The sequence below is a fragment of the Antedon mediterranea genome, chromosome 10 (genome assembly GCF_964355755.1).
Source record: "Antedon mediterranea chromosome 10, ecAntMedi1.1, whole genome shotgun sequence".
Taxonomy (NCBI): Eukaryota; Metazoa; Echinodermata; class Crinoidea; order Comatulida; family Antedonidae; genus Antedon; species Antedon mediterranea.
Window position 1 is genome coordinate 21,568,380 of NC_092679.1, and position 15,117 is coordinate 21,583,496.

Here is a 15,117-nt window from a genome sequence, read left to right on the forward strand (position 1 = left end):
GTACTGTATTATAGGCAAATTCCTTAATACAATTTGACATGTGTTTCACATATGATGCCTGTATCATGGAAGGAGTGTCTTTCTGTATCATAGGATTTAGATACAGTACCGAGAATCGGTAAAATGATATTTCTCCCCTAGGACTTTTCTAGCTACTACATACTTTCAATCTGGAGTTTGTTCACTGGAGGAAACATGCAGTATAAATAAAGATATATTATTACAGTTAATGATTTTAATCCCCTTATGAATAAAATTAATCAAGTAGTTTGTATTGAATTTTTGCAATTAAATATATCTTAAGGAAAGTATAGCAAAGGGATTGCAGATGATATCACGTAAGAGCCTACACAAGTGAGTGGGAATTCATAGCATTACACCATTTAAAAAAAATCAATGGCCATGGGGGATTGAATTTATATGACTAAACGTGGGACAATTGAGTGGGGAAAATAACTTGTAAAGGTAACATATTATTTGTAGAAAATGGGATGAAACTTTAAGGGGTGGAGGATGCGGGATGATATGCCTCTTAATTCCTCTCTTAGATAATAAAGTTTAAAGATGTATTGTCCCCCTGAAAAAAATAATTCTTAACAATTTTTTTTTTTAATGTAACATAATAGTTATTCACTTTGACCAAAAATTGGATTTTGAAAAAATGTATTTACCTGAAAAAACTCTAATTTAAAGCAAAAAATTGTCAAATTGGCTGCCAGCCAATGGTTTTTGGTGAATTTTAATCATTTATTTTGTGATTTTATAAGTGAAAACATTATTTTTTTTTCTACAGAAGTGATTAACTTTATAAAAACTACAAAAAACATATTCAAAGTCTGATTTAATTAATCTTCATTTTTCATGTTTTTGAGGGACAATACATCTTTAAAGATGGTATAAGACAAAAAAGATTAACAAAAAAGCAAACTCACCGAATAGCACTTTCTTGTCTTAAATAATAAAATTAATGATAATACCAAGCCTTTATAAAGCACTATTTACGGATGTCTCACAGCGCTAAAAGACCAACAAGAGTTTATTGAGGTGGAGGGCCTCTGTATTCTACTAGGATGCAAGGATGTAAGCCCAAGTATTTTGACCAATTACCTGAACTGTCACCTGTGATCAGTAGTTAACGCAGGGGGAAAATTCCCCTGATTTGGCACTCCTAAGGGGCCCCTCTCCAACGCTATGTAGTTGCATTGGACTGCTCATACTCCAGGGCCACTTAAGCCCCTGCAATTTGTCAATTCAAGTATTGTGTCCCAAGTGGAATATGTATATATATATGTGCCCATATATGGACAAGATGACATCATATCACTACCATATTTGGGCACATCACACTGTTTGTCAAACTAGTTTGATAGTGTAGACAGAACTTTACGATGGGTCGACGCCTCTCATTCTCAAATAAGGTTTAAGAATAACAACAAGGAAAACCACTTAAAACATTTTGAGATTTATTCCTGTACACACATACTTAATTGCTTAAATTTCATATACTTAATGCCATATTCCAATGAATACTTGTTTTATTTCAGTGGTCACTATGAAGACATAAACAATTAGCTTGCAAACCAACCATTAACTTGTGGAAATAAATGCATTAAGCCGTAGGGCATTCAGGGATGTAACTATGAGAAGTACAGGGCTGGGTATTTAAGACATAAGGGGGATCGGAAAAATAAAAGTTCTTTTAGGTACCAAAGTTTCTTGTGGGGGTACTATGTTGAAATTAGGCTGGATAGAAGAAAATATAATCTTTAAGCCCTGTCTACACTATCAAACTTTATGCGACAAAAAAATGTGATGTGCCCATATATGGACATGATGATGTCATATCACTACCATATTTAAGCATACCACTACCATTTTTGGGCACACTTTTTTGGGTAAAACTAGTTTGATAGTGCAGACAGAGCTTTAGGGTGGGTGGAAGACTGACGGTGTGTCCCTGACCAGCACACAACATCCTGCAAAATAACATCCCTGTTCATCTGCATATCTAGTAGTAACAATCTACATAAATCAAAGGTTACATTCGAAATGATCTTTATTTTGAGATTACTGGCACGGTTTTCTTTATACTGATTTTATATAATTTACAAACAATATTTACTTATACAGATATATTTTGTGCAAGCTGCTCAGCTACTAAGGACACCTTTTAAAAATGAGGGAAAAAAAACAAAATGAAAACATTTAATTTTCTTATATTATTTACAAGAAAACAATTTTAGCAGCAAAGTAATTATTTTTAGCTATATTGCAGATGATGTAATTCTTATAGAAATATTATTGCTAACCACTTCCAATGTACAGTATATCGCCATAGATACAGTAAATTATATTATGTATCTAGGGTGAATGGACAATCACACATCAACTATAAAGCCTTGTCTACACTATCAAACGTTATGTGTCAAAAAAATGTGATGCGCCCATATATGGACATGATGATGTCATATCACTACCATATTTAAGCATAGAATAACCATATGGGCATATCACATGAAGTCTGATAGCATAGACAATTTATAGTCTATTTCACTATTGCCAATCATTTGGATCATAATTAGGGAAGTACGTCTCCAATAAGCGACATAAAAAACTGTTAAATTGTTGTACATTCAGATATATTAGCTTTTTAAAATATATTTGGTAATTTACGGTCAGAAGAGATTAATACCAAATCCAAAAGTTTGTCGTATTCTGCCCCAGAAGTTTTCTTTCCATCCTTGTTTGGTTCGTTCTACTTCCTTATCCGGTACTCCTGTCTGAACAAGATCTACGACTGCTCCATCCGATCCTTGGGAAAGATTCATGGTCACAATGGAATAGTGTGCTGTAAAAGAAAAAATTAAATTACCGTATATTTGATATAAGGTGGTTCATAAATTTGACATGCAATTTTCTGCCATCAATAGGACATATATACTCTCATATATTTCACAAAATTGCGCATTAAAAATAAATACGAACAGGAATTGGTTTTTTGTCATTTACCATATTTACACATTTTATTACTATTTTAAAACTTTTCAGTGTAACCTACCTTCTGGCCAATTGCTAAATCTCCATTTTTGTACTATTTTTTTGTCCATTTCCTGTAATTAAAAAAAGTTCAAAAACTTTTAAATTTAAACTAAAATTGCCTCCTGAAATAGGGATGTTAAATTCTGTTGATGACAATCCAGTCACAGGAATCAATTTGATTGGTCGGGACAATAGGATATGATGGGAGATATCGGTTAGATGGTACAGTTACTTACCAACTCTAAAAAGACACCTGTCACGTTTCCGCCAAATAACGAGAACTTTCCTCCCTTCGTAGCTTCCATTTGTACTGAGCTCCTAGTAAATGCTTCAACTCTCTGTTATTAAAAATATCATATTATTATAATAACGACATACTATTAAAAGAAATATGAAAAACATCCAATTCCCTTTAACACATGCTTCAAACTTTATGCGACAAAGAAAATGTGATGTGCCCATATGGACATGATGATGTCATTATCACTACCATATTTGGGCATATCACTACCATACTTTTTTGATAGTGTGGACAGAGCTTTAGATAGAACAGGGCTCAGAATTCACTCTGGCAAACTAGCAATTTGCAATTGTAGTTGATTTTTCGCAATTGCTAGTTAAAAATCTGCACTAAAAAAAGTGTTACTTTTTAGTCTAGCAAAAGTACTTGAGGCCTTATCTACCAATTTCGTTAAAATTCAACTTTTTGTAGAATTAATTAAACTACCAATTAATTAAAACTAATTAAACACATTTTCTCACTAGTTACATTGTTTACAACTAGCTACTACTATTCTGGCACAGTTACCGTGCCATAGTTTTTAAATGAAACTTTATAAAGTTCAAAGTTCACTCACATTTTTGTCTGTTAGTACTTTGTATATATCCTCCACTGCACATAGAAACTTCTCAGTGCATGTCAGTTTGGTTGTGTGAATTTTAACACCAGGATTTGGTGACTGCTTTTGTAGGCCATTCGGACTTGATGTTTCTATTGATGGGTCCTAAGGGAAAAAAAATAGATAATTGATTGGAAAACAAATTATTTACCTGAAAAGCAAAAAATCTAAATATTATGTCACACAATGTTTTTTTGTTTCAATTAATGGTTTCTTTATATAATTGAATTAATTATTTTTGTTGATTTTTATTTTCAGAAGTGAATAACTACAGTGTATTAAAACTGCAAAATGGACTATTCAGAGTCTGGTTTTATTAATCTTTATTTTTCATGTTTTTGGAGAACAATACGACTTTAAGTAAAAGCGTTCTAAAACAGCTTGATTGCCTATTATGACGGGAATATGTGGCTCCATCTTAACATTTTCATTATCCGAAAGTCTCACTCTCTAATAATATCCCAAAGCCTTACCATAGTCGTTTTTGGTTGTGTTGTAAAATTTTTCTGCGGTGTAACTTCTTTTTTATCAGTAGGTAAAATCATCCCAACACTAAATTCTATTTCAGGAAAAAAAAATTCAGATAAACAAATTATAAAGTATTTTCTCAAACATTAAATGTAAATATTTACATACATATAAATATTTCTGATCATTAAATTCAGCAATAATAAATTAAGTATATTATTCTCTTAAAAATATAGTTTAATATAATGATTCTAAATATGTTTTGTTTGTTAATTATATCTCAGAACAAAGGTCTGAAATGATAAAACATAAAACAAAGTTGCATAAAACTTTAAAACCAACTTTCAACAAATCAAAATGTCTAATTTCCCTGCCAAATATCAAGAAAAATAAAAGATATAATAATATAAAGAATTTATATACCAGCTTTTAGTGCAGAGATATACTGAGCAAGTTGATTTCGTATCAATTCAATGCCATTTTCCAACATGATGCTTTTTAATGTTCTAGATTCTTCCGTGTTCTTTTTTGTTGTAATGATTATCTACAATGAGAAAAATTTGAGTAGAGAAATAATAGTATACAAGTTTGGGCTTCATGCATATGAGCCTATTCAGGCTTAGTTAATTTATCCTTATAAGTTTGACTGTTTCCAATGTTATTCTGTATTTATTGTTTTTTATATGCATCCAACCAACAGCGAGTAACTGGACAATTACAGGATAGATAAACTATTTAATAATTTATCGTGCTTATAAAACTTATAACTAAGTCTTATTTGAGGCTTAGGGAGTGGAGTTGAAAGAGTCGGGAGTTACAACCTTAGCACTAGGTCAGGACTGAACCCGGCCCTTGGGATTAGGAGGCAAGTATGTTAACCAACAAGCTACAGCTCCACTAAGATTAAGATCAAACAAAAATGTTTACAGCTATTTTTACTCACATCTATGTCTGATGGTTCGTTTTCATCACTTAAGTTTGGAATTTCAATTTGACCTTTCAACTCTGTTTCACAATCTTTCAATTTACCTATAAAAAACAATTTCTATTATAATTAATTTTGCCTTCCAACATAATTTTAATTTTTTTTAAATTTTAGATTTTAATAGATTCAGGTAGATTGTAATTAAATTTGTCAAGCGAACAAGCCAGTGTGTGTGTTTTCATACATACCATCCTTCAACAATTTAAAAAAAAACAGAGATTGTGATTGTTTTACAATGGGTTATATTTTATAAATTTGTTTGTTATATTTTAATGCACTTCACATTCAATTTTAAGCAATACAAAAGCCAATAAACACAAAACAGTAATTGTTTTCCAACCTTTCCACTCCAGTTTTAACACCCATTCATAGAAGAAAATCAATTTAGCTTTTCTATTGTTCGCAGTTGCTTCGCCCTCTATTGAAGACAATTCACAGATTTCACAAGTACCTTTAGACACAAAAAAATTAGTCAAGACAATTTAGTAATTCTAATATAGTAAAATTGTTTGAGAGTTTGCATGGCGAAATCAAATGTGGATATAAGTTTGTGGTGCACCACATATATTAGTTTTGAAAATATATTATACGTTGTGTACCGCAAACTTTTATTTATTATATTGTGAAAACTTTTCATTTATATTTTTAAAATGTAAACTTGTTGTTTCTAAAGCCTGTTTTCCTGTTGACGTTATTCGACGCTATCATTAACAATAATCGTATCTCTATAAGTTCACAACAAAGGGTTTCTGTACAATAATCAATGTCAGGAAAAAAATTATTTTGAAATCTTTCTAATCTTTTCTTAACGATTATTTATGACGACACCGCCTCCTGCTGCTGCGTGGTGGTAAACTAGGCCTGTTGACGTTATTCGACGCTATCGTTAACAATAATCGTATCTCTATAAGTTCACAACAAAGGGTTTCTGTACAATAATCAATGTCAGGAAAAAAATTATTTTGAAATCTTTCTAATCTTTTCTTAACGATTATTTATGACACCGCCTCCTGCTGCTGCGTGGTGGTAAACTAGGCCTAAACAAATTCTCATTATGTTCGTTTCAGAACATCTTGAATTCTTAATCTTACCTTTCTCATTTTCGATTTTCAAAAACATAAGTAAATTCAGCAGCTTCTCTTTCGACCATGCTGATGCATTTTTCTCAGTCCTAAAAAAAAAGAATTTTTTAAAGAAATTCAGTAATATTCAAATAATAAATATAACTTAGGCCTACTAGAATATGCCTATTCTATATTAAGAATGCATTGCTATAAGCCTGGCCCTAGGGTAGGGTCTAGCTAGGCCTGCCTAGCCTACTAGCGGCATATGACCGTTTCGGCCACAGACAGTTTCGGCCACAACAGATTTCTATGGCGCGTCATTCACGCACATATATTGCTATTGTTTTTGTTATTAGTTATCGCATCTCATGCTTTGTTGTATAGTATTTTTATGACTAATTACTACACATTACAGTGTTATCCTTCTTAACTTTATTCCACTACAATTTGCATTTTATTAGATTTGTTGTTTTCATTCCAGTTTAGTTGTATCATGGAGTAAATTGTATTTTATTAGGCCTAGGCCTAGTCTGCTGGCTAGGCCCTAGGTCTAGGCTAGACTCAGCCTACTTAGGCCGAATACGGATCACTCCAGCCGCGCTTCACTCCGGCCGCGATTCATTCCGGCCGCAGATATGGGGCGCCCAATTAGTCTTTTACAACCGAGACACGTTTTTTGTAGAGAATCAAAATAAACATTTGTAACATACAGTATATTTTTTTCTCTTTCAAGATCAAAACAACATCGCAAGTGTTTTAAAATAGGTCTAATAAAACAAAATAATTTATGTGTTTTATCCAATGTAATAGGCTAGTATATTAATTGTAATGTGATTAATTAATGTAATTGATTGCAATGTACCCTATATATCAAGTTAAGATTCAGCCTTGGAAAATTGAAAAGTTGTTCAAAAAAGTGAAACGAAATAAAGCAAGTGGTCCTGATAACATTAGCGGCTGTATTCTGAGGACATGTGCCCATGAACTGTCTATTCCTTTTACCAAACTGTTTCAACTGTCGTTAGATAATCATATTGTACCATCGGTCTGGAAAGATGCATCTATTATTCCAGTACCCAAAATTCCAAACCCTAAGATTTTGAATGACTACCGCCCAATAGCCTTAACCTCGATAGTGATGAAATGTTTTGAAAAATTTATGTGTAACTCAATTATTACTCCCTTATCCCATTTAATTGATCCATATCAGTTTGCATACCAATCATGCAGATCTGTCGATGATGCGATACTAACTCTTACCCAACTGCTAAACCAGCATACAAATAACTTAAGTTGTTATGCAAGAGTTACCTTTGCTGACTTCTCCTCAGCATTTAATACCCTTAATCCTGCCATCTTAATAGATAAGTTGATTAAGCTAGAGGTGAACCCATCCATAATTAAATGGATTGAAAGTTTCTTATGCAATCGAACACAGAAGGTATCTCTTGGTAACTATAAGTCGAGTGTGATCAACACAAATATAGGATCACCCCAAGGATGTGTGTTAAGCCCCCTCCTATTTATTTTATATACCAATGACTGTAAGTCAACTTCTAGTAGCATACATTATTTAAAATACGCGGATGACACCGCCATTGTTGGCCTATTAAAAAACAGAGCTAGTGAAACTGAATATCATGATGAAATCGTTGCTTTTTCGAATTGGTGTAAGGCAAATTGCCTCTTGCTAAACGAAAAGAAAACCAAAGAAGTAATAATTGATTTTCGAAAAAAATGTACTGCTCTGGCTCCCCTAAAAATTAATAATCAGGAAATTGAATCTGTTGAAAGCTACAAATACCTAGGTGTGACTGTTGATAACAAATTTAGCTGGGAGAAACACTGTAAAAATACTATAAAAAAAGGAAATACACGACTGTTCTTTCTCAGAAAACTGAGAAATTATGGGGTAGATAGAACTGTATTAAATTTATTTTACTCTTCGATTGTTGAGAGTGTGCTCACTTTCTGTTGTGTTGCCTGGTTCTGTGGATGTAGAACAGAAGAAAAAACCAGATTACAACGAATATTAAATAAAGTAGGTAGGATCACAGGATCTAGACATAATTTGGATGACCTTTGCAACAAAATCATAAGAAATAAGGCTATGAAAATATGCGACGACTCAAACCACCCTTTAAATAAACATTATGTTAAAATGAGATCAAAAAGACTAAATGTGCTGAGATCGTGCAATAGTAGGGTTATGCGATATTTTAATTCTTTTGTTCCGTATTCTATTAGACTGTTAAATGATTTTGCATAATTTTTGAAATTTTTTATGTATTGCAGCTTTTTATTTTTTATTTAGTTAATTGTAGTCTTATGTTCATACTTGTACATTGTTAAATAATATATAGTGTTTTTAAATATTGTAATTAATTTTTTTTTTATATGAAACGTTTTTATATATTTCTGTACAATTTTGTGAAAAGCACTCAAAATATTTTCCTATGTGGACGAAAATAAAGTTATCAGTTATCAGTTATATGTCATATTATTTTTATCATATATAAATAAAAATATAAAATCATTGTAAATTGGACTGTAATTAATTATTAACTATTATTAGTAAGTATGGGTACAACATTTACTGGCAAGAAGTATTATAAAAATAAGGTTTTTAACTAATTTAACTATAAAATGTACATAGAAAAAAATTAAATATTGTTATTCAAGCATTTATAATTAGACGGGTATTTGATTATTTGTTAAGTTAAGTTTGAAAGAAAAAGCAGTTCCAACTTCTTTGAATGTTAATGAAAAAAGTAAAATTGTTGCTAATAAATATTCAACTAGGCTAGTTCCATTTAAATTCTTTTTTGTTTAAAATTTATTTGGTCACCAAGAATTTGTTATAACTGAACAGTATAGAAAACGTAGATATGGGCGCTCCATACTAACGGCCCCTTTGCACAGGAAGTCGTCGAATTGAATAGCGGCCGGAGTGCATAACATCGCGCCAAACTGATACGGCGGCCGGAGGGAAGCGCGGCCGGAGTGATCGGCTTCTCCTCCTAGCCTAGCTAGCTAGAGAGACACCTGCTACTACACTAGAATTTAGAAACACATGAATGACTAGCCTAGAAGTAGCCTAGGCCTAGATAGAGACGGCCCAAACATTGCCTTCAGTTGAATCAACAACATACAAACATTAAACAAAGACGTCAGCTAGGCTAGGCCTAGCCCTATTACGCCTGCGCATCCGGCTTCCGTCTTCAGGAGAGAAGTGCGTTTTTCTAGTCATAACGACAAACTTACTTACCAATGCCAGTTGTTTACATTCGTCGCATCAGGCCTTTCTTCAACAATCCATCTAGGATCACCTTCACCCCATTTTGCCATTTTTCTAATATCTGTTATAAAAGTAAATGTTTAAAATTGATCTTATAAATGATGATAAGACCGGTGTTCTTTTTTACACTAGTTTTAAACATAAAATATCCTTGAGAACATTCGAGAATTATTGTCTACTGTGTAGCCTAACATTTTAGTAAGCGGCGCGTGTGAAAACTCGAGCGTAATATAATTACCCAAAATGCATCGGCTCTATATATGGCTCTCTGAACTGAACTTTTATTGTCTGGCGGTCCAGTCACTGAATTTTAATATAAATTATTTTGTATTTAATACACTGTGCTCCCCTGGTGGCAAATTGGGTTCAATTGAGCACAGTGGTATATAGAAATAAAGTCACTAAATTTTAATAAATTTAAGAAAAAAAAATCCTTTGTTGATAATTAAGTTTGTGATAGGCCTACACAGTTCTGAAATAAACTGATGAGTTTCTCGACGTTTTGATCAATATGCTTGATCGTCCTCAGAAATAATATCCTCTGTGTTCCCTTTAGCAGATTAAAAAAGTTAAATGTTGATGTTGTTAATTTTTACATTAGAAGATTGTTTAAATCATGTAAATAAAACATTTTCCGGCCGGCCGGGAACCTATCAGCTCCCCTCTTTTAGTTGCAAAAGTAATCTCGAAAAGAACTCCATGTGGAAAGAAAGCCCACCCAGAGTACTAAAATGAAGGAGCACATGGGTTTCTTTTCGAGGTTTAAATGGCAGTCTATTTAATGGAAAATAATGCCATGCAACTGATTTTAAAAAAGGTTGTTTTTAGGCATGTGACATTTATAACCCTCAAAATATCTCTCTTTCAAAATAAAAGAAAAACAATATTCATTATTTTATTTATTTTTTAGTTTTTTTTATTTATTTATTTTTTATTTCAAAAAAAACATCCGTAGAGGTTCGAACCCAATCTACTAGAGCTGAGAGCACCTAAAGCTGAGCACTACCCGTTAGGCCACAAAGTATTACATGACTGAACAGCTGATAATAGTCTATTTATACGTGTATTACGTAATTCGTCATAAATATCACATTAACCTTTTCAAAACCAAAATAACCAGTTAGCTCAGTCGCCTGAGCGTCGTGTTAACAACACGTATGTCGTGGGTTCGATTCCCACGCTGGTTGGTGGAATAGAGTTAAAGGCATGCGGCCACTGTGTTTGGGGTTCACAGAATTATACGTCCCCCTTTCCACCACACATCATGAGGCGACAACATCAATGCATCTGGTGATGTGCTGGAAACGACCCCAAAAGGCTGTGGCAGGGCCTTAGTGCTGAGGCAGGGAGAGCACATTTAACATCTTTTTTTTATTTAATTTTTTTTCAACCTGTATTATTCGATCTCGTAAATTTTATGTTTGCCGCCCTCAATTTTAAAAGAAATTAAATTTTATATTTTCATCGCAGGTGTACGAAACGGTTTGGTATGCCGTGCGTTGTTATGTTATGCAATGGTTGTGCAGGTGTAGTGGGAAATATGGTATTGTTAGTCATTCGCGGTCAACACGCCCAAACTGTTAAATTTTTATTTTGTTAATCAATGTTGCTACATTACGAAAATGTCCGATTCATGCAAGATATTGTATTGTAAAATGTTATGAATAAACTTTTATGGTAGTTGGTACGGTGTGTAAGCGGCTGCACCGTCCTCAGAATAAACATGTTTTAAACAGATAGTTTGTCTCCGATGGTTTTTGTATGGGGTTAATGGAGAGTGAAATAAAATTAAATATAGAACATGTGCAAAGATGCCATTTCTAGACCAATTTCGAAGCTTAGACCAATTCCGCTGCCGGGTAGGCCTTATACGAAGTCGAGTTTTAAAGTAGAACCCCACCTTAAATGTTGAAGTCGCATCTGGATAGTTGAAATTTTAACATTATCATAATTATCATAGGTGATTATGTATAGTAATAAGTATAAGTATAGGATTCTTTGGCTCTATTTTCATTATTAGCTCTGCCCCAACCATGGTGGGCTAATACTGGAGACTTAATATTTCATTTCATATTTCAAAGAATAGGTGCACTTTCCGGGGACAAGCTCTATTGTCCTGGTGATTCTTATACAGTTTGTTTCATATAATTTAAAATCATGTGAAGTGCCATTTTTTTCGGGCGGGAACCATGCAGCTCTATTTTTCAAAATTGTATTTGGTCTATCAATGTATAAACTAAATAAGCTAAAATGTCTGACTAAAAAAAAACCAAAAACTTATACATAGAAAATAAAACTAAAAAAACAATAACAGTATAAAGATACAATAGGTCAAAAGTATAAATAATACATAATCATGATTATTTTTACAAAAATCGAGATAAACACAAATATATGTTTATATGTATTTGAAGTTAGATAAGCAAGTAAACTAGTTTATTAATGTAAAACCCAAATAGGCTAATTATTGGGGTAATGTTGGTAATTTCTTATATAATATCTAACCTGGTATCCCAGGTAGGCCTACTTTGTAGGTATTTTTTACAAGCCAAGTCAAAAATTTCCCCAAGAACAACGTTTTCATTATATAAATTGTCTAATAACAAATGTAATTTCATTTCAGAGGTTCCTTCGTAGAAAGATTTCCAATAATGTTCAAACCCGTTATTCATTAATTGTAATTTCATTGGGTAGAAGATTTCTTCTCTTAAGTTACTAAATGTATTACATTCTAACATAAAGTGTGCGATAGTTTCAGTGTCATTATTGCAGAGTGCACACATACCCGTACTCGTCCTACCTTCAAGGTTTAGAGAGTTCGATCTCGCCTTAAATTTCAAACAACTTCTTTTAAAGTCATTTTTGTAAAGAAGGTATGGTTCTAGTATCGGTTTATTCTTGTACAATATATATTGTGTCAGAGATGATTTTGATTGTGCTCTCTTCTGCCATTCGTTATTATCGATATCTTTGTTCTTGCATTTAAATTGAGTTAACCAATTACCAGGTGATTCGTTGGTGAACATATCACCCATGTTACATTTATGTAAGGCTTCTTTAACTTGATTTAACCATCCCCATTTTAATTTATCTTCAAGAATGTTTATGGCGTTAAAAATCACATTGGACCATCTGTCCTTCTCCATGTTTTTAGGCGGTTAAAATATTTAATCCGAGAGTAGTTTGAAGCGATTCTAGTGATTGCCAGCCCAAGTCACCATATAGAGCTGCCTCTTTGCAACGTTACGCGGAGCCTTAAGAATGGTTCTCGCCATTAAAAACTGCAGGTTTTCAACTTTTGCCATTGTTGTTTTCCCGTTACAGTACCAAACTGAGCATGCGTAATTAATGGTAGGGATTCCGATAGATTTCCATAATAGGTCCCCGTAATAAATTCTGTTAAAATCATCTTGTTCATTTATAATGGATTTAATATACGCAATGATGCGATTACCCTTCTTAATAACTTCGTCTATGTGAAGATTGTCCGACAACGTACGAGAAATATATACTCCCAAGTATTTGTATTTATCAGTTTCTGTTATAGAATTGTTTCCTAACCTCCATTTTCTATATAAGTTGGTCCTTTATCCTGTGATAAGGACATTTGATTTATCATAATTAAATGACATTTTCCATTCTTTAGCGAATTCTGTAGTAGTTTGTAAGAGCATTTTAAGTTCCTTCTCGTTTTCTCCTATTAGCACGACGTCGTCGGCCCATAATAAACAATTAATTTTAGTGTTAAAGATGTTAACACCTAGATCTGAGTTGTTCGCATTATACGTAATTCATTGATGTATATTGAGAAGAGTGTTGGCGATAATGAGCATCCCTGTTTAACACCTTCATCGATATCAAATATCGTACGTTGTCTCTAAATTAGCAAATTGGACCTTACATTTAACATTCTCATATAAATTTTGTACGATATTAATTAGGTTACCTTTTATACCGATTCGGCATAATGCTTTTATTAGTCCTTCTCTCCAGACTGTATCGAATGCTTTTCGGAAATCGAGAAAAGCCAAAAATGTCTTTTTACACTCGGCTTGTCGAGTAGCTATCAAGCTTTTAAGGGTGACGATATGGTCTTCACATCGTCTATCTTTACGGAAGCCCCCTTGTGCTTCGGTTAATACATTAAATCATACTCTTCAAGGAATTCTGATATTCTTCGAGAAATTATTCGACTATAGAGATCTTAGCAATGCATGCGTTTAAGGTAATTCCTCTATAGGCCTAGTTATCTAAATTTCGCCGGTCGCCTTTTTTAAATATAGGAACTATTGTGCCGTTGTTCCATTCCTGGTATACATTCGAGATGGGAGAGCCTTTTAAACAGTTTATACAGTACGTGTTGCAACTATTGTTTTGTTGTTTGTATTATCATTGCCCGGGCTTTTTTTTTTTTACATAGGGAGACTGCGTATTTTACATCTTCACATGAGAATTCGAGTTTATCCAGAGTAGCGGTTTGAACATTTATGCTGTAGCTGTCAGCTAAATTGTCATTAAATAGATCATTCTCTACATCTAAGTTTTTAGTCGCGTGGAAGCGACTCTATAGTTCACTATGTCGGTTGGTCGGTCTGTCTGTCTGTCTGTCTGTCTGTCGGTCTGTCTGTCGGTCTGTCTGTCGGTCTGTCTGTCTGTCTGTCGGTCCGGTATCACTATGCGTTTTATCGCTTTCTGACCTTATCTTGATATCAGTTTAATCTAGCTAGGTCAATTTTTCACAGTATATTCCTTATGGCCAGGAATCAATGTGGTTATGTTTTCACGGTGCGCAATACAAAATTACGCGGTCTACGCACGATTTAACGAAATCACGTTTGTAATCATATCTTCACAACCATGAATCACAATTAAATAAAATTTGGTACTCATAAATTTCAGGGCATAAATCATCATATGGCAATACAATTACGTGCGTAGCGCATGTAACGCATGCGTACGCGCGCTTAACATTTTCAAAATTTATTTTCGATGAAATAAGAGTACATTTCAGGCAATTTTAAGCGTTTACAAAATTGCCATGAGTGCGCATATTTTTGCGCGCGCACTGCGCGTTAAATGTTATTGCGCACTCTTTTTGCCCGATTTCTGTTTTCTTGACTTACTTTTCAACTCGAAATTACGTTATACGAGCACGTCGAAAGTGACAGGCTACGCACGTGTAAATTTAAAAAAAATAAATGTTTTTAAACATTTCAACATTTTTAAACATGTTCAGTAATTTCGGTCAGTATAGTTCACTATGTCGGTCAGTCGGTCTCTCTGTCTGTCTGTCTGTCGGTCTGTCTGTCGGTCTGTCTGTCGGTCCGGTATCACTATGCATTGTAGCACGCGACTTAATGGCTG

The 15,117-nt window shown here is 33.4% G+C and overlaps 1 protein-coding gene across 1 annotated transcript; it reads right to left on the reverse strand.

The window, feature by feature from the left end:
- Positions 1-867: 867 nt before the first annotated feature.
- LOC140061025 (activator of 90 kDa heat shock protein ATPase homolog 1-like) lies at positions 868-9,950 on the reverse strand. The gene is made up of 10 exons (XM_072107426.1): positions 9,724-9,950; positions 6,483-6,562; positions 5,732-5,842; positions 5,350-5,435; positions 4,830-4,950; positions 4,412-4,497; positions 3,897-4,043; positions 3,276-3,377; positions 3,059-3,110; positions 868-2,848 (listed from the first exon to the last, which is right to left on the reverse strand). The coding sequence occupies exons 1-10, from the start codon at positions 9,801-9,803 to the stop codon at positions 2,676-2,678; spliced, it is 1,038 nt and encodes a 345-aa protein (XP_071963527.1). The 5' UTR covers positions 9,804-9,950; the 3' UTR covers positions 868-2,675.
- Positions 9,951-15,117: the final 5,167 nt, after the last annotated feature.